We start from the raw sequence: 24,254 nt of genomic DNA on the forward strand, positions 1-24,254 counted from the left end.
TTCAGAATTTTTGGGCAACGCAAAGATGAGTTACTGCTCTGTGCCTGCATGAAGACAGAAATATTTCATAAAAAATTAAATAATATAAAAAGAGAAGTCATAAAATATCACTATACAATGTATGTAAAAACAGACATGGAAAAGTATTTTTTAACTTGCCAGAGTGGGTTTTTCTGAGAGGAAAAGCATCACGAAAAATGTAGGAAACAGGCCCAAATAACGTTTTTACTCTAAGACTCTCAACACAATTTTTCTCCAAGTTTAACGGCAGGGAAAACAACATTTTAACCACCCGGTGTTTGTTTTTGTTTTTTTCTTCTTCTGAGAAACGCAAACAAAAAACGGCATCCCAATAACGGCAGAAACGAGTCAGTTTTCACATGAGCAAAAATAGCTTTGTACCACTGGGACAAATGATTAGGTACACCCAGAATCAGATCATATGCTAGAACAACACCAGAAAACATTACAAAACAAAAACCTTTATTCTTCTTCTGTGAAGATTACGTCTCACATGCACACACTCACACACACACACACACACACACACACACTGAACAAGCAAATAAAGAAGCATCAGTAACTTTGTTCAATCAATTAGAGGCAGCAAAAGTAAAAGATGAGATGGATTCTTTGAGGTAATGTTAACATAAAAAAAAGTCTACACACCCTAGTTTTAATGTCAGGTTTTAACGAAATATTGTGGAAGCCAGGAAATCACGGAGGGAGGGGGAACAAAAGAAGGGCCAAGGTTAATCATTTCAAAACTTTTTGCACCATTTGTGCACCTCACCTAAGAAAAAAAAAAAAGCCTACTAAAACAGTTGAAGTTCATTTGGGATTATGAGAGGCACTTTAACTGGCAGCAAGTGTGTGTTGACTCATTTTATATGAGTTTAACTCTTGTGGCATCATGTTACAAATTATGGAAATTTCTTTTAATTTTTTTTATATCATAAAAGAATCAATGGGCAAAAAACACAAGGGAGCTGAAATTTCCAGCAGATGACTAAAACATGTAAAATTTCCATGATTCTGACATTTCTATGTGACTGCAGTTGGACATGCGAGATTTTGTGTACAAAAATAATGACTGTCCAAATTTTGGACCGTATAAAACCATTATAATTACAATTTTTGAGATGCATTTTAATAGGATTTATGAAAAATGTTCCTGCGGTTTTTGCAACATTCCGTTGCGGTCAAAACTATGATAGCAAACAGAAAATTCTTTGTTGACTCGTGTTTCACCTCAAGACAGTAGGTGGCGGTAGAGACCAGTTAATGGCTACGTCTTTTATGTGTCATCACATATCGGACTACGAAGACCATTCTCAGTTACGAGACGGTACGCATCTGCATCAAGTCTATCGAAAACTTTTTTTTTTTTAGTTCTTGTAAAAGTAGCCGTTCACAAAGCTTTCAAATTCATTTATCTTGGTCTCATTTTTTTCGGAAGTCATCTGAACAGGTGTGTAGACTTTTTAAAGCCACTGTATGCAACAAGAGACAACAGAGTTAATTTGCGATTTGAAATTTTTTTCACAATCAAATGCAGACGGAATAATGAAAAGTGACCTTTGAATATGTCCTCATGCTGTTACACATAATTCAGTACATAAAAAAAATGCGACGCTAATCGGCGGGATGGTTTATAAACAATTGAAACCCAAAACGTGTCACATTTTGACAGAATATTTCATGTGATGTAGAATTAGTTGCAATATATTGTGGCGCATAATCACGTCTATTCAAAACCAGTTTCAGATTTCAGTCGAATGAGTTGCAAAAGTTTGCTCTCGACATATTGAGATTTAATACGAATATTATCTTAAAACGGATACTCATGCACGCGAGAGGGAAACGAGGGCAAATGAGCTGATTTGATTATTTAAAATGATGATTTAGAGGGCAGTCTTGCTGTAAAATCACATCCCTGCTATAAAGACGACAGATTTTATAATTCAGTTGATCTGTATTAAAAGCAAGGGTGGGCTAACGATGGCCCATTTATGGCCATAGAAACAGATAGAGGTACTGTTAGAAAAAGCCCTATAAATGCTCATCAAATATATAACATTTGTTAACTTAAAAAAAAAAATGTCCTTTGAAAGGAAATTCGGTTCTGGTGTGTAAAATGTTCAGCTAAAATTGTGTTTGTTGTCATGAGCCTTTATCACACACAGAAATCCGCCAAAACTGCCCCAACGAAGCTGAAGCAAAACAACAAGGTGGTAAAAATCATTATCAGATGTTTGAAAAATGAAATTGAAAGTAAATGTGCCATTTTTTTCCCACCACATGCATTAACTCTTTCCACCCAAGCCAGTCTTAACCTGCAAACCGATTTTAACTGTTCAGATATATCAGTTAGGTTTTTTTCTTTTTTTTATTTCCCAAAACTTTTTTCCGCTTATTTCCATTTACAAAAAAAAAAACAAGGTGGTGCCAATTAGGAGTGTTTCTGTGGACTTCTTTTCATGTCAACGGTGTCCTTGTTGATGAAATCAACAAATTCATTGTAATTTAGCAGAAAAAAAGCAACACTTGCTACGTCCTTGATCATCATGTTGGCAAAAGTCGTTTTCCGCATCGGTTCCCTTGTTTGATATAGACAAAACTGGCCCTTCCAAAAATACCACACTGTGATTATTTATCTGTCCTGTATAAATATTGTTACCAAGACAACTGAGCGCTTACTTAGTGAAAAAAACAAACAAACGCATTTATAAATTATCCACATTAAAAATAATAAATGCTATTTATGAGTGCCTTTCAAAGAGAAATTAGGTGATGAAAGTACAGGGGACCTAAGACGGAGCCCTGGGGCACACCTGTACTTACTGGAACGGTTCAGATGTGAATATTCTTTTTTCTTTAGGTGCCCTGTGATTGGCGACCATTACATGGTATACCCCGCTTGTTTTGTCCAAATGTAGTCACCTTTCCAAAGAGGGAAAAAAAAGCTTTTACCTTCACATCCACGTCACTTTTGCACATTTGCAAGAGTAATCCCCCAGCATATCAAAGTGCACTATTTGTGAATTCATTGGGATTTGCTAATAAAAATAAGCCTATTCATGGTTCTCAGATTTTTTTAAACATATTTTTGCTATTTGATTACTGTACTCCTACACATAAAGAATGATACGACTTCGGAGGGCAAAACAAATTTTTCATGTGGTGTAAAATGGGCTACTGACTCAGTAACATGTATTAAAAACATCCAGCTTGTTACTACGAGTCTGCCACTTCCGATAAGAAAAGCGTTCAATTTGTTCGCAGTAAAAAAAAAAAAAAAAATTGTGAAATTACTTTCCTCTTAAAACGATGGCCAACTGTGGATTGTGCTTTAAAAACACACACACAGTGCATGTGTAACTCTAAGCGTTTTACATCTCTGGTTTCTGGGACTTCTGTCCCCCAGGTCGCACAGCAACCGGCAGCAGGTCCGAGCGAGCCCCGGTGGACTCCTTGCGCCAGCTTGCGGTAACAGCTTATAGCCTCTGCTGGTTTGTTGTTTGTAATAAATTAATAAATACTGATTGGTCGCCGTCGCTGTTACGGGGTTCAGTCGATGCGGTTGCCACAGATGGTGAAGCGGTCAATCTCCAGCAAATCTTTCTTGGGGGTCCGCCGCGCCAGCACCTCCTCCTCCAGCCCCGTGTCCGTGTTGATGATCTTGATGACGTCGTCCTCCTCGTCGGGCGTGGTGATGAAGGCGTCAGAGTTGCTTTTCGGGAGGGTGGCGGTGGGGAGGGCGGCGCTCTCAGCCACGTAGGCCGGCTGCGGGCTGACCGACGCCAAAGGGATTCCGGCTTTATCGCTCATCGGTTCTGCGGGGGACAAAAAAAAAAATCAAATGGTTTAGGCGCAAACGCCTATGAGGGTAATCTGAGGGTAATCGTCCCTCGTGTTTCAAAAATCATCATTTTACCGGACGAGTTTAATTAATAGTCAGTAAGTGTGAATGAAATCATGCCGTTTTCAGTGACCAAAATGTGGCTTTTTTCCCATCATAGTGGGCCTGTAGGATGGGATGTGGTGGTTCCATTATCACTAGCCTAGCCTTATTATCACCCAACGTGGGCTGACTTTGAAAGGGTCATAACATCGTCGAATATACATTTACTTTCGACCCCTCAAAATTTTCAGTGACGTCAGCTCTATCCATACATGTATCCAAACAGTACATGTATTTTAATTTTTTCGTGTAGGGGGAACCTACACCCCCTATATGTACAAAAATTGTAAAAATACGATAACAGCAAAAGTCACGACGCTGTATCTTTATACGTTTGTAAAATTGAAATAAGAATATTTCTTATGTCATAATTAGAGTATGATGACTTTTGAAGACTTTTGCATTATGGGAGTCCAGGCTAAGCCCATCATCAAAGTCATCGAAAGGCGTGGCCGCGAGCGCCATCTGGTGGTTTTGGGGTGTCAACACCAACATTTCTAATGCGCCCCGTGCGTTACTGGTGAAAGAATGATTGCAAAAATCGGGGCAAATGCACAATAAAACATCGGGTTTTCAATATGTCCAAAATGGACATTAGTTCCAACTTTGATTGGCATTTAATGAGCCTGACATTGGCTAATTTGACACTCATAGGGTGTACCTCCTGATCTCCGGTTTGAGAGCATTTAGAAGGGAAAAGGGAAGTCAACATTTCCTGCCGGGGTTAACCTCCTTAAGTTTCACGTAAATTAGATGAGGCACAAAACAAAGCGGATTTAGTAGTAACAGCCGTCAAATAATAATATGTTCAAGTCCACCTGAAAGCCATTGATACTACCTTGCTGCGGCGCGCCGGCGTGAGGAGGCTTGGCGCGGTAAGCCCGAGAGTTGACGCGGCTGGAGACGGCCGAGGGTGGCGGGTCGAAGAGTTTCTCCTCCATATTTGCGTCCTTGACGAAAGCGCACGACGTTCCCAGCAGGACGATGCTGTTGAGCACCTTCAGGGTGATCAGCCTGCTCACAAAAATCGACGTGTGGGCTGAACGCGCCGTTCTTAGGACACGCGCGAAACAAAAGAGCGCTAAGGCAGACGTGTACCCAAAATAGAAGAGCAGCACACACATCAAAGCGAGCGAGCCCTGGATCTTTACTGAGCTGCTCACCACGCGGATCAGCTGGGTAAAGAAACGCATACAATAAAACTAACAATACACGCGGCAAAATATGGAAATTGATGAATCGGGGTAACTGACCAGCAGTGCAAGAGGAAGAGGAATGAAACCCATTCTTCTGGAGACGGAATCGCTATAGTCTGTATAAGCCTGCACACACCCACACCAACCGTTGAACACACACAAATGCAAAGTTATCAACCAAATTTCACCTTTTGTACACTTACTTATTTGAATTGATGCACAATACAGCCGCCGCAATTAGGGCTGCGCAATTAATCGAATTTTAATCGCGATCGTATTGGCTGCCACGATTAGCTAAGCTGATCCTCGGCGATACTGTGTTAACATTTAAAAAGCCGTCTTGTCGTATTACCACCAGGGGACACTGTTTCACACATGTTTGCTTTTCTCACCCTAATATATTATTTACCAGAGTGAAATAGTATCTCACCTGAATCCAAATATATATCGTGCCAGCTGAGACCCATTTTGAAAAATCCAATTGGCAAAAAGTTGGAATAAATTTGGGTTGAATTGACCGAAAATGAAATTTTGACAGCTAGTTGATTAAAATTTGCCTTAAGTAAATAATGTGCATGGTACTAAGTAGGCTTCATTTTTTTCATTGGTTTTCACTAAGCAAGTAAGTTAGCTGTGCTGCCCTGGTGACATTTGCCTTAATTATCATTTACTTTATTCATTTTAGTTTATTATTCTTATTATTTGTAAGTATCAAGCCTTGAAGCCTTGTTTATAAACTGCTTGTTTAAAAAAAAAAAGGGCAATAAAACGGCATGTTTGACCAAACACAAAGAATAATCGTGATTAATAATCATGATTTAAATATTGACAAAAATAATTGTGATTATTATTTGGCCATAATTGTGCAGCCCTAGCCACAAGATTATTATGCATTTGTAAAATAAATAAATAAATAAACAGGTAGCCCATATTTTGTTAGCTTCAACAAATCTGCATGCTTTTTTTGGTTCAGTCCCCTTGTGTTCATTCTTAAAACTGCAGGGTAAAATTTTCCCATGTTCAGTGAAACATTGAGTCATCTGACGACTTAGGTCGATTTGATCCTATTTTTTTTTACTATTATTATTATTCAAAAATGGGTTATTTGGTTCTGCCGTATAAGCGATTCCACCAAAGTTGTGCTACTTTTGAAAAAGCAGTTTTTTATAGTGCGTGAACCGGAAAATGCCAAGTTCATTGCACAGGGGAAATCTATGGTTTACATGAAAATAATATACCGGATTTCAAATATTTAGTGACAGCTCACGTTTTTCTGTCGACTGCTGACCAGGTCGAAGGCGAGACTGGCTCGGTACTCCCCATAAACCTGTGAGGTAAACGTAGGAAAGACATGAAAATATATCAAGTAATTCAGTGGCGCCAACAAAGTGGTAACCACATCTGCCCTGCGATGCTCCTTAAACCAAAATGCCATCTGAAAACCATTGTTCCCTGCTGAGGCAAAGTAAGATTCAACCACTGTTTCAAACCAGTCCTGGAGGGCCGGTATCCCGTATGTTTTCCGGTTTTCTCTCCTCAAAACACCTGATTCGAATAATGACCTTATTAGCAAGAGCCGCAGGAGCTTGAAAATGATCCTCATCATTTGAATCTGTTGTGTTTGAGAGAGAAGGTTTAAAAAGATGGAGGAATTCTGGGCCTTCTAGGACTAGGGTTTGGCACCTGTGGTCTACAGGTTTTATAGTCAGAGAGATTTTAGTGATTAGCTTTGACAGTGTTGAAGATAAAGGGGCTAATCCCTTCCTGTGTCACTGGCGGCCATTGCATAATTGTGCTGCCACCCGTCAAAGGTGCACACTGACGATGACAAAATCTGTTGTTTATTCGCAAAATCCCGCCTTAGCCGGGCTACTTCCGCGTGAAAGGCACTCACGTCGGCGCTGATGTCGTTAAATTTGGTGATGAAGGCGTGCTTGACCACGTCCACCGCCACCTCGGAGGCAATCACCATGGCCACGTCGGGAAACAGCACCCACAAGTGGTCTGAAAGAAGAACAACAGCACCGAGATCATTAGCGCTTGGCAAACGTAAGATGATTTTTTTTTTAAACTTATTAACATAACACGAAGCAAAGATTGTGGCATCTAAACTTTTTTTCCCAAAACATATACAAAAATTAGGGAGAAGCGAGTACCGTTACAAATTATCACATCGGGTCGATAACTCTATGTTTCAAGGTATTGGTACTCACTACTGGGATCAGCCACACTATTGAAGAAGTTTCGCAATCTCAAACTAATGACTACAAATAGGAAAGATTTTTTTTTTAATTGCCATGAATTTTGTGAAATTTCATGGAAAAAGCTACTGATCGTCTTACTGGTATCGGTCTGAAAATAATGGTATCGGACGTCACTAGGTTTTATTACACTTAATCTTATAGTGTTTAAATTGTATTAGGGCTGTTCTATACCACTTTTTTTTTTTTTTTTTTTACAAATACTTATATGAACCACATTACTCAATCTTGAATTCATCACGATACCAGTACCATTATTACTTTTAAGGCACAAGAAATTATGACAAAGCATTAAAAAAGACCTACCTATTCCAATACGGCATTTTTTTAAATGAATGACAATTTTATTCTTCTTCTCATTTGTATCTTCTAGTTTGCGATCACACAACTACTCCAAGAGAGCTGGTATGACATTGCGAGGACAGATATCTTGAAATAAGGCCAGGGATAGGCTCAATACCGATAATTTGTATTTATAATAAAAAAAATACATACTGGTTTAACCCTAATAACGATATCTGAATCCATGTATTCTTTCTCCTCTATGAAAACGTGTGATAAAACTCCATCTGAGTGAACTTGAAAGAAACAGACATCAGAAGAGGCAGCACAATGCTCATGGCCATTCAAGTATGATCATGCTGCACAAATGGTCAAGCGTGGTTACCAGGATTCCAGGAGAACTGCTCCATGTTCCTCAGGCAAACGATAAGTAGGAGGATGTAGTTGGTGAACCTCTCTTTAATGTCTACAGTAGAAAAAAAAAAGAGCCCGGATTCATCTTTGCGTCTCCTTCAGTTTGCTATTTGACGTCATTGTGTGCATGGATCCGCTTACCGCTATTTGACATCTGGAAAAGATTGTTCTTCTCAAACTTCTTGAACACGCTTCCTTTGATTTCCACAAACTACGAGGAAAACGTAAGTCACCGTCTCTAAATTAAAGCCAAACGTGCACCGTCATTGGTGGTGAGTGGGACGACTCACGTTGTTGGACATCATGATGGTGAGGAGTGACTTGTTGTGGGAGTTGAAGGCGACGTTGAGGGTGGTGGCCTGGACCATGATGAGGATGGCGTGGAGAACTAAGATCGAGCACATTGAGGGGGAAATAACGCCACACACAATAAGAGAACAAACAAAACACTAGTGATTTGACTTTCAGTTTATGGTTATCGGGTGAAACAGAATGGATTGTTTTTTTTATTTTTAACGATGAAGTATATATTTGTAGTTGAAGCTCAATTATCAAGCTGCGGAGCTATATTGAGCATGCGTTCCTTATGTTCTGAGCAGTCAGGGAGATAAAGAGCAAAATCGATGATCCAGTTCATGAATAAGTAGAATGATCGAGTAACAGGCCCACCCAATTGCTTTGAAAATAACCTACTAAAGTTGAATGCGAGTTGGTTACTTTTTTGTTTTTATAATATATTCATGTTGAACTTGAGTAAAGGGGTGTGGATATACTTAATTACTCATTATCATCATTATTATTGTTATTTGATTAACATTTATTCATTTGATTATCCTATTGATTAATCCATCAAATGATTGAGTCATAGACCTCCCCAATATTTTTTGAAAATACTTCAAGAAGGTTGAATGTGAGTTGATTTTTTTTGATAATGTATTCACATTGAATGTGAGTAGAGGTGAGTATATATAATTACTCATTAATATTATTTGGTTAAAATTTGAACACCTAAAACAGAGACATTATATATTGTTTAAAGTGACTGGACCTTTTTGGGAAGTTCTTTCCCTGATTTTGGGAAGCTCCATGTGCTAATATTGTGTTTAATGAAGGCATGCTAATTACTAAATCAGTAAGTGTTTCTAAGCCATCCGGCCACTAGGTGGTGCACCATGACAATTAATGGAACCGTATGTCAAGATGGTTTTTGCATATGTATTTTTTTTCCGCAAAGTACTACTGCGAGAACTAATCATTATTTTGTCCACGCACCTTATTTTTTTTTAATTGAAAATGTAGATTGGGGGGGGGGGGCTTTCTCCCATGCCGCTACTGGAACATTGCGTAAGTCTGCAAGAAAGGTCCGTTTAAAGCAGAGATTTGGGACACATATTTTTTTTTTTTTATCAAACTGTTTTTAAAGTCCACCCCTAATTAGACTTTTCGAGAAATGCAGAAACTCTGTTTACACCTCACACGCCTCTGAAGCGCTTTCACGTATCTCCATTTAAGAATCGCTTGGAGCAAAGGATACAGACGTAGAGCACAGCCATGAGGAAGTGTGGGATAACACCGATATGGGCCCGCTTCTTCTCTTTGGGCTCTGTGGCCGTCCAGTACAGCGCATCCAGAATGTCCTGTCCGAATGACGAGAAAAGTCGGTCGGCCACCTATTAAAAAAAGAAGGAACAGAATGGACAGGAGACGATGAGAGGAGGCCGTCACCGTGACGATTATCATTCCGGGAGTACCTCCAGCATGTTGTAGATAATGTACAGCTTGATGACGGATTGGCCTCGGATGAGGTGGTACATCATGGCGTAGTCTACGTAGCTCATCATGGAGTAACACAGGATCATGATAAAGCCTTTGAGGACATCGCACACCTGGGCCGGCTGCAGGAGGCGCCCACCACTAGAGCACAATACCGGGTTAGCTACTGCCTTTACAGGAAATGAAGAAAAATGGACTCCAAATTTCAGTTGACACACTTGAACTTCAACTGTTTCATCTCTTCAGTTTTACGAATGGAGGGACGTGTCAGTATAATAAAGTAGTACCGGATTTGGCGAACAATTTATACCTAAATCCCCAGGTATAAGACTCACTTTTTTCCCCAAAAACAAAGGTCAAAGTTGTGTCCTATATACAGTCATTTAAAAAAATTGAAATTATTTTTAATTTGATGCCATTGAACTGTCAGCCACATAAGCTAAGTTTTGACGCCTCGATGTGCATTTTTATGTAGGCCGTATTCTTATTTAAAATAATTACCGTAACGGAATGAGTTTGAGGGTTTATTTTCAATAGAAGAAACGTGCAGACTGAACCACCGTCCGATTTGAAATTAACTAAAATGTATGCATGATAATATTGGTTATTGTAAAATTGTTTCGTTATTATTTGTGTTATTATTTGATTCGATAAATGTATTGAAACACATCAAGCTCAATACATGCAGTATAAGTCCAAAGTTTGGAAATGTCTTCAGATTCAATGCTTTTTTTTTTTCATTGTAAATTAATAATAAAGTCCATTACAGGAGAAATTTTAATTCAAAGTGAAATTTTAACATTTTAAAATTTCAGATTTTAGATTTGTCAAAGTAGAAACAGGAAGTTTTGAATATTTTCTCAGTTAATTTTATCATGCGAATGATACTTTATGACCTTCGTTGCCAGCTATGCATGCATTCTCAAATTAAAAACTTGAATTTCTTGACCTTTTAATGTGTGAGACCATGTGAATTTGTTACCACATTTTTGACTCACTCTCTATATATTGCAATAATAGAGTAATGTTTTTTTTGTTTGTTACCCAAGACCACAGCATGGCAGTGTGAGAAGCTGCAGGAGGGCCAGCAGCACTCTGAGGGGCAATAGCGTGAAGATGTAGAGGAAGGCATCCAGGCAGAGGAAGAACCCAAAAGTCATCAACTAAAAAAAAAAAAAGAAATAAAAGACAAGGACCAAAATGGTTTTAAACGTTGAACAGAACCATGTACTGTATATGTGCTACAGAGCCACACACCCTCTCTGTTTTAACAGACAATCTCATGACCAAACAAGCAGAAAAAAAGACACCAGGCTACTTCCTGTTTGGTTGCTTAGCAACCAGCAGCAAATGATGTAAATCTTGTGTTGTGCCACTGTTTTTTTTATAAATTAATACTATTGCTCTGTTATTTTTAGCAAAAGTTGTGTTGAAAATAGCTGGAGAACAACTTTATTAAAGCTCTAGACCATAGGTGTGGAACTCCAGTCCTCGAGGGCCGGCATCCTGCATGTTTTCCGGTTTTCTTTCCCCAACACACCTGATTCAAATAATTAGCTCATTAGCAAGCTCTGCGGGAGCTTCAAAATGATCCCAATCATTTGAATCAGGTGTTTTTGAGGGAAAAGGTTTGAAAACATGCAGGATACCGGCCCTCGAGGACTGGAGTTCCACACCTGTGCTCTAGACAATAAGTGAAAAAAATTTGTATGTGTCCAAACTACAGGTGGTGGGCCATTTGTGGCCCGTCGTCTTCCATTTCAGCGGTCGAAGCACATACTAAAAATACATTTTAATAAGTAATAAAAATGTTTGATGATAGGCAATGTGATAAGTGTAAAAAAAATCTGATATCTATGTAATAATTACACAGAAAATGTGCAAATACGTGCTCGATTTGATTTTTTTTATTGTAAATAAAAAAAAAGAGCAAGTGGCCCTTGCATCTTTCTGCTTCTCTGTATGCGGCTCTCAAAGGAAAAAGGACACCCCTGGTTTCGATACATCTGAGTAAACTCATGATTTTATTTAATGCAGCGGTCATAGCTCTCGGACGTCTCAAAAACTTTTGCCTTGAGTCGCCGTGAAGTGCTTAGTGCGAGGTGGAAAGTAGTCATTTTAGTGACGCAAAGATTCTGACAGCCAAAACAATTTTGTCAATTAGCATTCCATACTAACTGTATACAGGCATCAAATTCAATTAATGACATTCAGAGCATATAATAAATGTCCTGGAAACACAATACTGTATAAGAGTTGTTCACTTTATCTAAAGTTTTGGCTCACTTTCTCCAGCTCCTTAGGGATGCGGAGGCAGGTGTAGACCTTTTCCCTGCGCTCGGTGTACTTGGCCTCGTTGTGCTCCAGGAAGTAGCCCCTGGTAAGCTCGGTGGTTACAAACCTGACCAGGGATAAATCTGCAGACACGATATGCAAAACGGAGTCAATTTTATGACAAAGGTTGCACGTTTGTTTACACTACACAACAAGCTACTGGGCACAAACAATAAACAGTACAATTTGCAAAGTCGTTGGGCGTCAGAATGTTGTAACTGCTGTATAACCAACAGGATGCTAACATGACGTTTAAAGACATTTGCTGTTAACCACGCATCGGGTTCCCCCCTCCCGGATCGCCTCCTTAACGCGCCCGACAACAACAGCCCCTCCGGCGGCTTGCTATCGCGGTCATACTGACTAGCTTTCCCACCTGACAGGTTGTGTTTCTTCGACTTCCCGCTGCCATTTTTGTCGCTGAACCGGAGGCTATCCGTGCCGCTGTCTTTCCACTTGCCCCTGCTTGTCCTCAACGTTTTGCCGCCTCCCTCCCCGTCCCCCTTCTCGGCATCGTCCGCCAGACCCGTCGCCTGCGAGTCCGCCATCTTTTCAGCGCCGCCTGGGAGACTGACGTCGTGCGTCACACCGTGACGTCACCGCACACACGGTGACACGCTGCGGCGGCCCAGTACAGTATCACAAGTTAACTTTTATTACAGCTCGCATTTATGTTTTTACTTCTTAAAGTATTTTTATGAATTGACAAATCTGAGAATTCCGAAAAAATGGTTAAGAATGTAAAAAAAATCACGAGGTAGCCTTGCTTTTGTTTAAACTTCAACAATTGTATTTATTTAGCTTGATTCTAACTTGTATATATAAAGTAATGAGTAATTATTATGAAATGATAGATAGATAGATAGATAGATAGATAGATAGATAGATAGATAGATAGATAGATAGATAGATAGATAGATAAATTTAATGTATGAAGTGATTGGTAAATGTATTTCTTAGTTACCAAAAGTAATTGATTACTTTAGCACTCCACTCTTTCTAGGCATACATATATAGACGGATGCAATTACGAATAATCCATGAATACACATATATATATATATATATATATATATATATATATATATATATATATATATATATATATATATATATATATATATATATATATATATATATATATATATATATATATATATATATATATATATATATATATATATATATATATAAAACTATATAATATAATAATATAATATTATAATATAAAATGACACTTTGCACACTCCTGCTATAGAATGCCGGTAATTTCAGTGCATACATTTCCTAAATGGAGGGTCGGGGGAACGGTTGACTCGTAACCTTTGGGGGATTTATGTGAACTCTATTACCCATGCATATGTGATTTTTATATCAGGGCCGTGAAAGGTCACCAATTAGACTCCTCCCAAAGGCAATTTGCTATTTATTGCTTCGGATGAAGAACAGCAGGGAAGGCGGGCAGGATAGAGTTTCTCCCAAGTAAAAGATCCCTTTGACCGCCATAGATTCGGTTTCTCCCTCCCTAGTTACGAGCGTGCCAACCACCTCACATTTTATGACGACAATTCTTCTTTTCTAGTTCGACCCGCCGGATGAACCGATGCAGGAGGTGGCCGGCGGCGCTCGGCTGCGGTCGCTGCCCGGCGCGGTTTTCCCTCTCCCGGGGCGACACGCACAGCGGGTCGTCATAGGATGCCGTCGCTTTGGAAACGGATAAGCTTCTCGGCGGCCTCGGTGCTCTGCTTTGGATCCGTGGTCCTCCTGCTAGTGGCCTTGTCCACCGAGCGCTGGGTCACAGGGCGCATCCTGTGCAAAACCGGCGTAGACATCGTCAACGCGTCCCATCCGGAACTGGAGATGTTTACCGGGGACGTCTACTACGGTCTATTCCGAGGAGGGAAGACCAAGAAATGCGGCCTTGGGACCAGGCGCTCCAAAATCCACAGTAAGCAAAGAACACCTTTCAAGCATAAGTTGCGTGCAAGGCAAACTTTGAAATCCAATTCGATTGTCCAGCCAGCAAATTTATATGGGTGGTCATGGCCACCCATTGGTACCCCCGTGGCGGTGCCTCTGCCTTACCCGTGTAACTTGACAAATTGAAAAACAACACCTTAAAAAAAGAAAAAAACTCCGGTAGCAAGGTTGCACAAGTGTACACGCCCTCTTATAAATGTGAATGTGGCTGTGTTCTGAAGACAACATTCAAATTCATGACAATCAACACCTGCCACTATTTCAAGTACCTTTAAAAACTTTATCTAGTAGGCTTTTTTTTAAATGAAAGTAACCCATTGTTTGTGTGTACTTTAGTTTTCCCAAACCTGGTGCGCACATTGAACGGCGGCCTTCACATGATGGTGATCCTCTTCCTGCTGGCGGCCATGTTCTTTGCGCTGGTCAGTCTGTCTTTCAGTATTTACAACGCACGAAAGGTCCCCTACCAGAGCATCAAGGGTCACAAGGGACTCTACCTGTGGAATGCCATCGCCGGTACGTGACGCTGGCATTGTTTCCATCATAATGTCATGTAATAAAGCTGTTTTTGTATCGTCACTAGTTGCCGGGTAGAATTCGTAGACCACATATCTGTCCATTCACTTACAAACGAAATATAAATATTTGTCCATTTATATGTCCATGTAAAGTAAGCATTTGAAGGAGATCATGTTCACATCTGTCCCTCTGTTTCCATAATCACATATTTGTAATAATGAAGATAAACAAAATGCTTTTGCGTCATTTTTCAAAATCCTTCTGTCCTGTTTACCATGAATAATTTCCCACATTGTGACTCCAGCTGTGTTCGCCACCCTGGCCGCCCTCTGCTTCCTGGCAGCCGTGAGGCACCACAATCTCACCGAGCGTGTGGTTAACTACCGGGAGAACCTCTTTGCTTTGGTTGTCTTGGACGACGCGGTTGACTGGTCTTTCTGGCTGAGCGTGGCCAGCGCGACCACTCACTTGACCGTATGCGCCGTGGTCGCCATGAGCCGTATCAAACTCCCCAAACCGGAGGTCAAGATGCCTGAACAGCCCACCATCTCCTCTCTGGACCTGCTCTACTGACAGTTAAAGTTGATGCCAGTGATTGTTTGCACTCGAGAAACTTGCCAAGTAGACATGACGTTTTATCAAAATTGTAGAGGGACTGAAGGATCACGCTCATGATCTGAAGACTACAATAAGAACATGATGGCCAATATTAATTCTTATGTTCACAGGATTACATTAGATGTCATTGAAAACGTAAAAAAGAACTCCTCTTTTTCATGTAGTTTTGCATGTTGTTCATACTCTGTACCGATGCTGTAAACGACATTTGTTTTGCATGAGTATACATTTAGATTTAGCATTTATTGAGGCTATTTCTCCCCAATTGCTTCTGTGTGTCTTATAAAATAAATGTCAATTAGATCATTAGTGGTTTACCACTTTAAATGGCCAAGGAAGCACATTCTGTAACGTTATCATTTTTGACATGTTCAAAATAGAAGTGTTTGCATTACTCACTTTATCTTAATTGCACTGCCAGTACGACTTCTGACCACCTCTAACTTTAATTTCTGCAGTTTGGGTTTCAAATTCCAGCCTTTTTCTATGTGTTATCAGTCACCTATTATTATTGTTACGGTGGTGTTGTTTTTTTTTTTTTTTAAATTATTATTATTATTATTATTATTATTATTATCGTCATTGTTGTTGTTGTTGTTCTTTTCAAGAGTTTAGCCAGATATTTTTCACTGAAGTGGCCAGGGTGTTACATTTAAACTAATAAAACGCATAATATGTTATTATTGTTAATTATTGTACTTTTTATTTGGTCATTTGACAGCGTCGCTTGTCAATGACGTCATTACACAGCGCCTACCGCTCTCTTCTGGTATCTTAGCTCATGTGTGCGACCTTTAACGCCGCGTACTGTTATAGTTTTGTACTTTGCCCCTACACATGATATCGAGATATCGAATATGTTCCTTATGAGGAGAGCTGCCGTGCTGGCACTCTCGCGGACCAGCCGTTGTCGGACATTTTGTACCTCGAAACGTCTCCAGATGGAAAGAAAAGTGAGTGGCCGGAGAAGTCTGCATAGACAACGGCATTACCGAAACTTTTTTTCTCCGCCCGTGTCTTTTTCCAAACCGTCCTTTTTTTCATAATTAACTTGTTTTCCGCCTCCGCAGGGTTTGGTGCTGGGAGTTTTCGAAAAGAAAGGAGAGAAGGACAGCCTTCATTTGACGGAGGCAGCGGAAGGTTTTGATCGCAAAGTGTCTGGAAAGCTGTCGGAATTGCTGAAAATGTTTGTTTTTTTATTTACTTTTCACATAAGTAATTGGTCACCTTTAGTCACGACATTTTGTATTCGTATCATTTACAGCATGACTGCGTAATACTGTACACAAAAAAAACTACACTTAAAACGCTGCAAAAGCAGAAAAAACAGGCAAATATATATATTTTAAACGTAAAATGCAAAGCCGATTAGACTTTTTTTTTGCCTCGTTTAATAAATATGAAGGGAGCACGTGATACTTCAAGAACCTGGATTACCAAACATTGAATTGACTATGAATTGTGCTCTGTAAAGTGGACAGTGAACTCTTCTCAGACAGTGACTGAGATTCAAGCACATTTTCAGCACAATTACAAGACGTAATGGCATAAAATTTTGCTTCTCGGTATTGGTGCCTCGTCAAATGTTTTTACTCGTATTTGTTTTTTTCTTCGTTTTGCAAAGACAACAATCTAAACCAAAATCTCTGTCTGCAGTTCTGGACCGTCTCTCAAGAAGGGTAAAAGCAGAGTATTCTATGGTGTGCATCAAGTAGGTCATTCTAAGTTTGTTGAAGACAAACACACTGGAAGCAACGGAAGTAATCACTTGTCGGCTGTTTGTCATCCAGGACTTTCCGTGTGTTGCCGTGGTCGGTCTCGACGACCTGACGGCGGGCGTGTGTGGGGCGGAGAACTGGGATTCCACCAAGGAGAACATCCGCACGGCCGTGTCAGCTGGCTGCAGGGTTCTTCAGGACCTGGAGGTGAACCACGTGGAGGTGGACGGCTGCGGTGACCCTCAGGCGGCAGCAGAGGGTGCCTTCCTGGGTCTTTTTCAGTACGACCTGCTGAAATCCAAGAAAAAGTCCAAATTGACTGTGCAGCCTCACGCCAGGTTGGTATCGGTTGTCATAGTTCTACTTAACCGCAGAGAGGAAAAGCATATGTTTAAAATGCATCTTTCTGTGTGCATGGTTGCATTTAGCGCTGAAGTCGCAGCGTGGAAGAAAGGAGTGGTGTACGCCGAAGGTCAAAACCTAGCCCGCCTCCTTATGGAAGCCCCAGCCAATCACATCACTCCCACTGCTTTCGCCAAAACCATTGAGGAGCGGCTGGCGCCGTACGGAGACCGGGTGGTAGTCCACAAGAGGTATAATATTTATTGCTGATTCGTGTTTTTACTAGTATGCATGGGCTTCTTCGCGTATTTATCAGGCACATTTTTGCATTCCTGTTCATTTTGTCATTACTCTTCACATGTTCATAAAATGCAATGCTGTTGATACCTTTTTAAGATCCCTTTGATTTTTACCATTTAATTTTTGGTGTATTTAATAAGTTGAATAATCATAAAGCTCAAAATCTCGTAAATCGTATTCCTATAATAGAATAAAGTGGCCTTAATGGAAAAATTACTTTTTCAGCCATTATGGGCAATAAAAGGGTAATATTTTGCCCACAATTAATTTGATAACTATATTATTTACAATTATTACCTTTAATTATGTCCAATGAAAATGATATTGCACACATGTGCTAAAGGCTCAGGTGACCACCAATCACAGCTCACCTTGCAAATTTTCACTTGATGAATCCCAGAAAACAGGTGAGCTTTGATTGGTTGTTTCCTGAGCTCCGAGACAGAAAAATGTGTGTTATCGATTCCATCCCTCCATCCATTATCTCGACTGCTTATCCTTTGCACATAAAACATGAATTTAGTTGTCAAATTAATGACAGACAACATTGACTTTTTTTTTTCTGCTGAAGATGGCTAAATATGTATCCCTTTAATTAAGGCCACGTCAATCCATTTTAGGAAATCTAAATTCGGTTTGGAGCTTTTCTATTTTTTAATGTATTCTTCCGAAAGCCACCCAAAATAAATAGGCCAAAACAGTTTTAAATAGATATTGAGTTCGTTAGTTGAGTTATACTTTAGGGTGAAATCGTCTAAATCACCTGTTTTGCGTACTTGACTATTTCCTCTCCTCAGATCTCAGGAATGGATGGAGGAGCAAGGAATGGGAGCCTTTCTCAGTGTGGCCAAAGGCTCGGAAGAGCCCCCTGTCTTCCTGGAGCTGCACTACAACGGCTCGCCGGATGGAGCCCAGGCCCCTCTGCTTCTGGTCGGAAAGGGCATCACCTTTGACAGGTTAGACCGCCACCAAGACAATCTTAATGAGACGCCTCATTTCATTTTGCGTTTCGATTGCCTCCTCTTTGTAGTGGCGGCATTTCTTTGAAGCCTTCCGCTTCCATGGATATGATGCGAGCCGACATGGGCGGAGCCGCCACCGTGTGCGCCGCGCTCGTCACGGCGGCAGCCCTAAAGCTGCCCATCAACATCATAGGTGAGCCTTGTTCTCTGTTTTTGAAATGTTCGATGATTGATGGAGACTTAGTTTACTGTACATTTTCGCAGTTTCAAATCTCTGAGGGATATTTATTTATCCAGTCTCAGCACTTAAATAGTTCAAATTTTGTGTAATTGTGATGTTTTCATCATTTTCATGTCCGGTTAAAACATTTAAAACACATTTTCCACAATCATGGGTCGCCTGTTTTTGGTCATGGGACTTTCGAAAGATGAGCCCTGACTACAGATTATGTCATTTTCAGTCCACGGCATACAGCAAAATATGTTTTTCAAGGTATCGATTGGACGTGAAAATTTCAAGTTATGTAGCGGTTCACAAATCTCACGTACCCCTCCGAAGAATGCTCCATATAGAAAACTGCCGCACAAACATGGTTCCTTGAAGCTTCGGGTGTATATTTTTAGCTGCCCTATTTTTAAAGGCGATTTACCCAACTTGGTCGACTTTTCACCTCCCTTTTCAAAATCGTACACTTATATATATTTTTGAGTGCAGATTCTGATAGGAGGGGTCAGAGTACATAGTGTAATGTACAGGTTTTCATTTTTACATGAGGGGAATAGTCATGGAATATTTTGGTTTGTTTTGTTTACTTTTTGTATAAAAAGTGTTTTTTGTGGTATCCTACTTTTTTTTTTTTTTTTTTTCCCCACCAGGCTTGGCTCCGCTGTGTGAAAACATGCCCAGCGGCAAGGCAACTAAACCCGGTGATGTCGTAACGGCAAAGAATGGGAAAACAATCCAGGTTGGTTGGACTATTTGGAGCAATGTTATTCAAATATATATATATATAAAAATGGAAGTTAAACCTTCACTGTGGAAAGCTAACATGCTTTTTTATATGCATATAAAAAGGTGGATAACACCGATGCAGAAGGCCGACTTATCCTCGCTGACGCGCTCTGTTACGCGCATACGTTCAACCCCAGAGCAGTCGTCAATGTCGCTACGCTTACAGGTGAGATTTCCGGGTTCCCCGACACCTCTACCCTCAAAACTCAACGAACAACACCAACACACCAATCATAGCAGGATGCACCAAAACAGTCTCAACAGAGCCTTCAAAATTAATTGATCCGTAAACTAGCAATTGATGATCAAATTGATCAAACGTTTAGCAAGTACAACAAAAATCTCTCGTTTCATATTGCACATCATAATGACATTGAACAAAAAAGAGGCACTATCCCACAATTTTGAATTAACTTTCTCCATGTTCCATTTAATTTGCTCTAAATTTGAAAACCAAAATCTTCCTGCCACAGCATTGAAACCATGAAATTAGGTTGGCTGATACTTGGAGAAACTCTCTTGTATTATCTCATACATACATGTGTGTGTGTGTGTGTGTGTGTATATGTATGTATGTATATATATATATATATATATATATATATATATATATATATATATAATGTCATTGCTAATAACATTGCACATCACAATAAACAAAAATTAACAAAGAAAGTCACTATCCCACAATTTTGCATGAACTTGCTTCATGGTGCAATTAATTTGCTCTTAATTTTTAAAAAGTAAGCTTCCTGTCACAGCATTAAAGCAATTAAATTAGATTATCTGATACCTTGAGCCTTCACTCACCCTCTTTTGAAGCTGTTAATTTGGCGATGTGATTGGTAATGATTCCCTTCAACAGCACGAGTAAGACTGTGTTCATGTGTATTCTAAGGTGCAATGGACGTCGCACTAGGCTCAGCGGCAACTGGAGTCTTCACCAATTCTGATTGGCTGTGGGAGCAGCTGCACAAGGTTTTTCTCTCTCATACACACACACATACAGTATCTCAGAAGAATTGATGTTGACAAAAAGTACGCCTTGTTTGTACAGGCTAGTATCGTGACCGGCGATCGAGTGTGGCGGATGCCTCTGTTCCAACATTACACCAGGCAGGTGACAGATTGTCAGCTGGCCGACCTCAACAACATCGGCAAGTACAGCAGGTACGTATATTGCCTAGCGCCAATAATGCAGCAAAAACAGAAATACAGGGAGGCTTAAATTCACCAACGGCCTCTGGTTTGGCTCTCCGTAGGTCGGGTGGCGCATGCACGGCGGCGGCGTTCCTGAGGGAATTTGTCACTTCCCCACACTGGGCTCATCTGGACATCGCAGGAGTGATGAGCAACAAGGACGAAATCCCGTACTTGAAGAAGGGCATGTCAGGAAGGCCCACGCGCACATTAGTGGAGTTTGCGGCCACGTTGGCAAACAATAAATGACCAACTTTATAAAGACGGTGATGCCTTTTTTCTCTCTTGGGTATCCGTTTATATGGTGTGCATGGTTGGGAAGACAAGCCAGCTACAGCCACAATAGATAATGATGGTAAAATGTCACCTATTGGTTATTTGTATCACTTTTTTGTGTTGTCAAACAAAAATAAAGAATCAAACTGAAACTCGATTGAGAAATTGAGCAAGATATGATGTATTTTTATTGAGCGTTTAATTCCTCTGACATTGCCCCTACTAAGGTGGCGTCCAGGAAGTCGTATTGGCGCATGCGCACTTCGAATCCGGAACTGTCGTGGGCTGCTGGCAATGGCGTCGACCGTGAGCGGTATGTTTCCAGGACAGCAGCCGCCAACCGCTCATCCTATTCCCGGCGCGGGTGTCCCGGGACAACCTGGTTTTCCTGTTCCGGGAAACCGAAGCCAGGGAAGCAACACTCTGGTGGACGAACTGGAAGCTTCGTTCGAGGTGGGATGCTCGAGAATTCAAGCTAGAGAAAAGCTAGCCGGAGTGCTACCTGTTATTTATTTATTTTTTAAAGCTGCATTTTTATCAACCTTAATTAACTATTTTTTGTTACGCAGCTTCACAGATTGGCCAATTCATTTCGTTTACCTCAAAATAACAATATAAAAGCTTTCTCTGTATTTTTTATTAGGCGTGCTTCGCTTCGTTGGTTAGCCAAGATTACGTGAACGGAACTGACCAGGAAGAAATCCGGACCGGTTGGTGAACGCATCTTTATTTCTGTGTAACATTAATCTTTTATCTGTGAATATTAGAGATTTAAAACTTTTAGTTTTTGATTGTTCCAGGCGTGGACCAGTGCATCCAAAAGTTCCTAGATGTTGCCCGGCAGACGGAGTGCTTCTTTTTGCAGAAGAGGCTTCAGCTTTCCGTGCAAAAACCAGAGCAGGTGGTCAAAGAGGTAATGTATTATAATTCATATCTGCTTCATCTAACGTGACATTTTCTGTTAATGCATAGACACACAGATGCATACACATACATACGCTCACATACATACTGTACAGTACTCAGTTTATACATGATGTTTTATACTTTTCTAACACTAAACAATGCTCAACGCGAAGATGGCGATCTCAAGTGGACAAAATTAATACCCGGATGTTTTCTATCAAATATTTCATATTAAATGAACTGCTTGCGGTTTGCTGTCAGACTTCAAACGTTTTCGCTTTTGCTGCGGCGTCCAGGATGTGTCCGAGTTGCGCAACGAGCTCCAGAGGAAGGAAATGCTGGTGCAGAAGCACTTGACCAAGCTGCACCACTGGCAGCAGGTGCTGGAGGACGTCAGCGTGCAGCACCGCAAGCCCAGCGACCTGCCGCCGCCCGGACCCCTGGCTTTCCTGGAGCAGGCCTCGGCCAGCTTGCCTCCTGCCCCTTTGAAGCCAAATTAACTGGACCCCTCGCATGAGTCAAATCAGTCTGCGGGATTGACGGACTACACAGAGGTGGAGATTTGCTGTATGTGTTATTGACTCTGCCAAGGACAAATCATGCAAGGTGAAGACTGTTTGTTAAACGTGCGATGATGAAAATCCATTAAAAGATGCACCGTGCCAGTCAGATGTTTGCAAACACCTGCTAATTGCAGATTTTTTTTGTTATTGTTTGAAAATATCCTTAATTCAATGTGAAGATATATTGACGTTTTTTGATAAACAAATAACATGTCATTGCATTAAAAGCTTTGCAGTTCATGGGATTTTCTCAACCAGCTTTATGATGTGGATGACGGTCCGATAAGACTTTTCAGTTACCAACGGTGCATCTTCAAGGGATTAGTAGATTGGCGTCTTAATGTGTTTCCAAAGTTTTGACTGATGCCAACCAAAATTTTCAACGCTGGTTGACTTTTGGCTGTTTATGATTTAGCTTGAATTGATGCCAAGTGGCTCATGACCCCCTTGAACAAGAACATGGAGATACAGTATTGAGGATTATTCGAAGGAAAAAAAACAAAACAATTTACAGTACAGTAGTAGTTGGATTCCGATTGGTAATATTGCAACACTGCCATCTGCAGGATATGTTTGGATATTGTATCACTGGTGGCAGTTGCTGGCAATAAATAGTTTTCTTTTTTTGTGATTCTTCCTTGCTGTCTGTACACGTAATCATTTATCTTGTAATACAAGCACATGTGAATGTATTTAAGAGGGAGATTTAAAGGTCAGTTTCTGCAGTGTACCTCGCTCCAAACGTCTGCCATGTCTGAGTGAGCCCATGATAACGCCGACAGAAGCTGAGTGTTTTTTTTTTCTCTCCTGAAATGATACCTCAGATGCGTTGGGTGACTTCACACCACGACAGACTTGTCCCGGTCGTCTTCACAGTTATCGTCTGTTTCAGTTTGTGCTCCTCACAGATGGACGAGAGGATGAAAAAAAAAAGCCTCTTCTGACTGAGCTCATCTTCACATGAAACCGAACTTGAGTGTTTTTAATCAGCAACGGGAGTTGATGTGTGAGTAAAATGACTCTGAGCTCAAGCTTGTGTTTTGATCCATCCAACTGCCCACAATTTTCTTTATGGAACATTACAGTTAATTTTGACTCCCACGTCAATACGACGTGTATGTCTTATTCAGATGTACGCGTACACTATATATATATATATATATATATATATATATATATATATATATATATATATATATATATATATATGCAATTTTATTCTCATAAAATATTTTTGCTCATAATATTTCAAATTGTTTGTGTCCAATCATCTAAAATAACAGATTTTTATAATTATGACGTTCTTATTAAATCTTAATCAAATGCTTACCAGCGATAGTAACGATGATGTAATTTCAGGCACCAGCCAGTGATAAAAAATCCAAACTTTTTGCAAACGCAATAATAACGTGTCAAGACTTCCGGGGGCGTATAAAACATATTACGGTCAGGAAAACTTTAGCATTGACTTCCCCTTATTTGAATATTACTGATTATAGTAAAATTCTGTTATTTTTTTAATATTTAAGTTTTATTTCGTAATTAATATTTTAATACATGATTTATCCCAATATATTATTTCCCAATTATTGTGACATAAATTCTTTGAAAACTACAGTTTTGTTGTACAGTAT

The 24,254-nt window shown here is 40.1% G+C and overlaps 4 protein-coding genes across 4 annotated transcripts; 3 read left to right on the top strand and 1 right to left on the bottom strand.

Annotated features, from left to right (window-relative positions):
• Positions 1-466: 466 nt before the first annotated feature.
• tapt1b (transmembrane anterior posterior transformation 1b) lies at positions 467-12,773 on the bottom strand. Its single transcript, XM_088420217.1, has 14 exons — positions 12,601-12,773; positions 12,177-12,307; positions 10,935-11,053; positions 9,869-10,031; positions 9,652-9,787; positions 8,408-8,505; positions 8,259-8,328; positions 8,089-8,169; positions 7,055-7,164; positions 6,428-6,487; positions 5,218-5,286; positions 5,063-5,139; positions 4,803-4,978; positions 467-3,836 (listed from the first exon to the last, which is right to left on the bottom strand). The coding sequence occupies exons 1-14, from the start codon at positions 12,770-12,772 to the stop codon at positions 3,571-3,573; spliced, it is 1,728 nt and encodes a 575-aa protein (XP_088276343.1). The 5' UTR covers position 12,773; the 3' UTR covers positions 467-3,570.
• An 894-nt stretch (positions 12,774-13,667) lies between these two features.
• Positions 13,668-15,420, top strand: clrn2 (clarin 2). Its single transcript, XM_088420208.1, has 4 exons — positions 13,668-13,706; positions 13,807-14,172; positions 14,541-14,720; positions 15,028-15,420. The coding sequence occupies exons 2-4, from the start codon at positions 13,920-13,922 to the stop codon at positions 15,294-15,296; spliced, it is 702 nt and encodes a 233-aa protein (XP_088276334.1). The 5' UTR covers positions 13,668-13,706; positions 13,807-13,919; the 3' UTR covers positions 15,297-15,420.
• Positions 15,421-16,096: 676 nt separating this feature from the next.
• lap3 (leucine aminopeptidase 3) lies at positions 16,097-21,326 on the top strand. The gene is made up of 12 exons (XM_088420499.1): positions 16,097-16,294; positions 16,412-16,527; positions 16,998-17,052; positions 17,132-17,397; positions 17,488-17,652; positions 18,499-18,657; positions 18,732-18,856; positions 19,540-19,628; positions 19,739-19,841; positions 20,574-20,653; positions 20,733-20,845; positions 20,938-21,326. Exons 1-12 carry the CDS (start codon positions 16,199-16,201, stop codon positions 21,122-21,124), a joined length of 1,554 nt encoding a protein of 517 aa, XP_088276625.1. The 5' UTR covers positions 16,097-16,198; the 3' UTR covers positions 21,125-21,326.
• A 79-nt stretch (positions 21,327-21,405) lies between these two features.
• On the top strand, positions 21,406-23,244 carry med28 (mediator complex subunit 28). The gene is made up of 4 exons (XM_088420500.1): positions 21,406-21,604; positions 21,795-21,861; positions 21,952-22,064; positions 22,354-23,244. Exons 1-4 carry the CDS (start codon positions 21,446-21,448, stop codon positions 22,555-22,557), a joined length of 543 nt encoding a protein of 180 aa, XP_088276626.1. The 5' UTR covers positions 21,406-21,445; the 3' UTR covers positions 22,558-23,244.
• The last annotated feature ends 1,010 nt before the right edge of the window (positions 23,245-24,254 follow it).

Source organism: Hippichthys cyanospilos, chromosome 7 (genome assembly GCF_059441005.1).
Source record: "Hippichthys cyanospilos isolate Australia breed blue-spotted pipefish chromosome 7, RoL_Hcya_1.0, whole genome shotgun sequence".
NCBI lineage: Eukaryota > Metazoa > Chordata > Actinopteri > Syngnathiformes > Syngnathidae > Hippichthys > Hippichthys cyanospilos.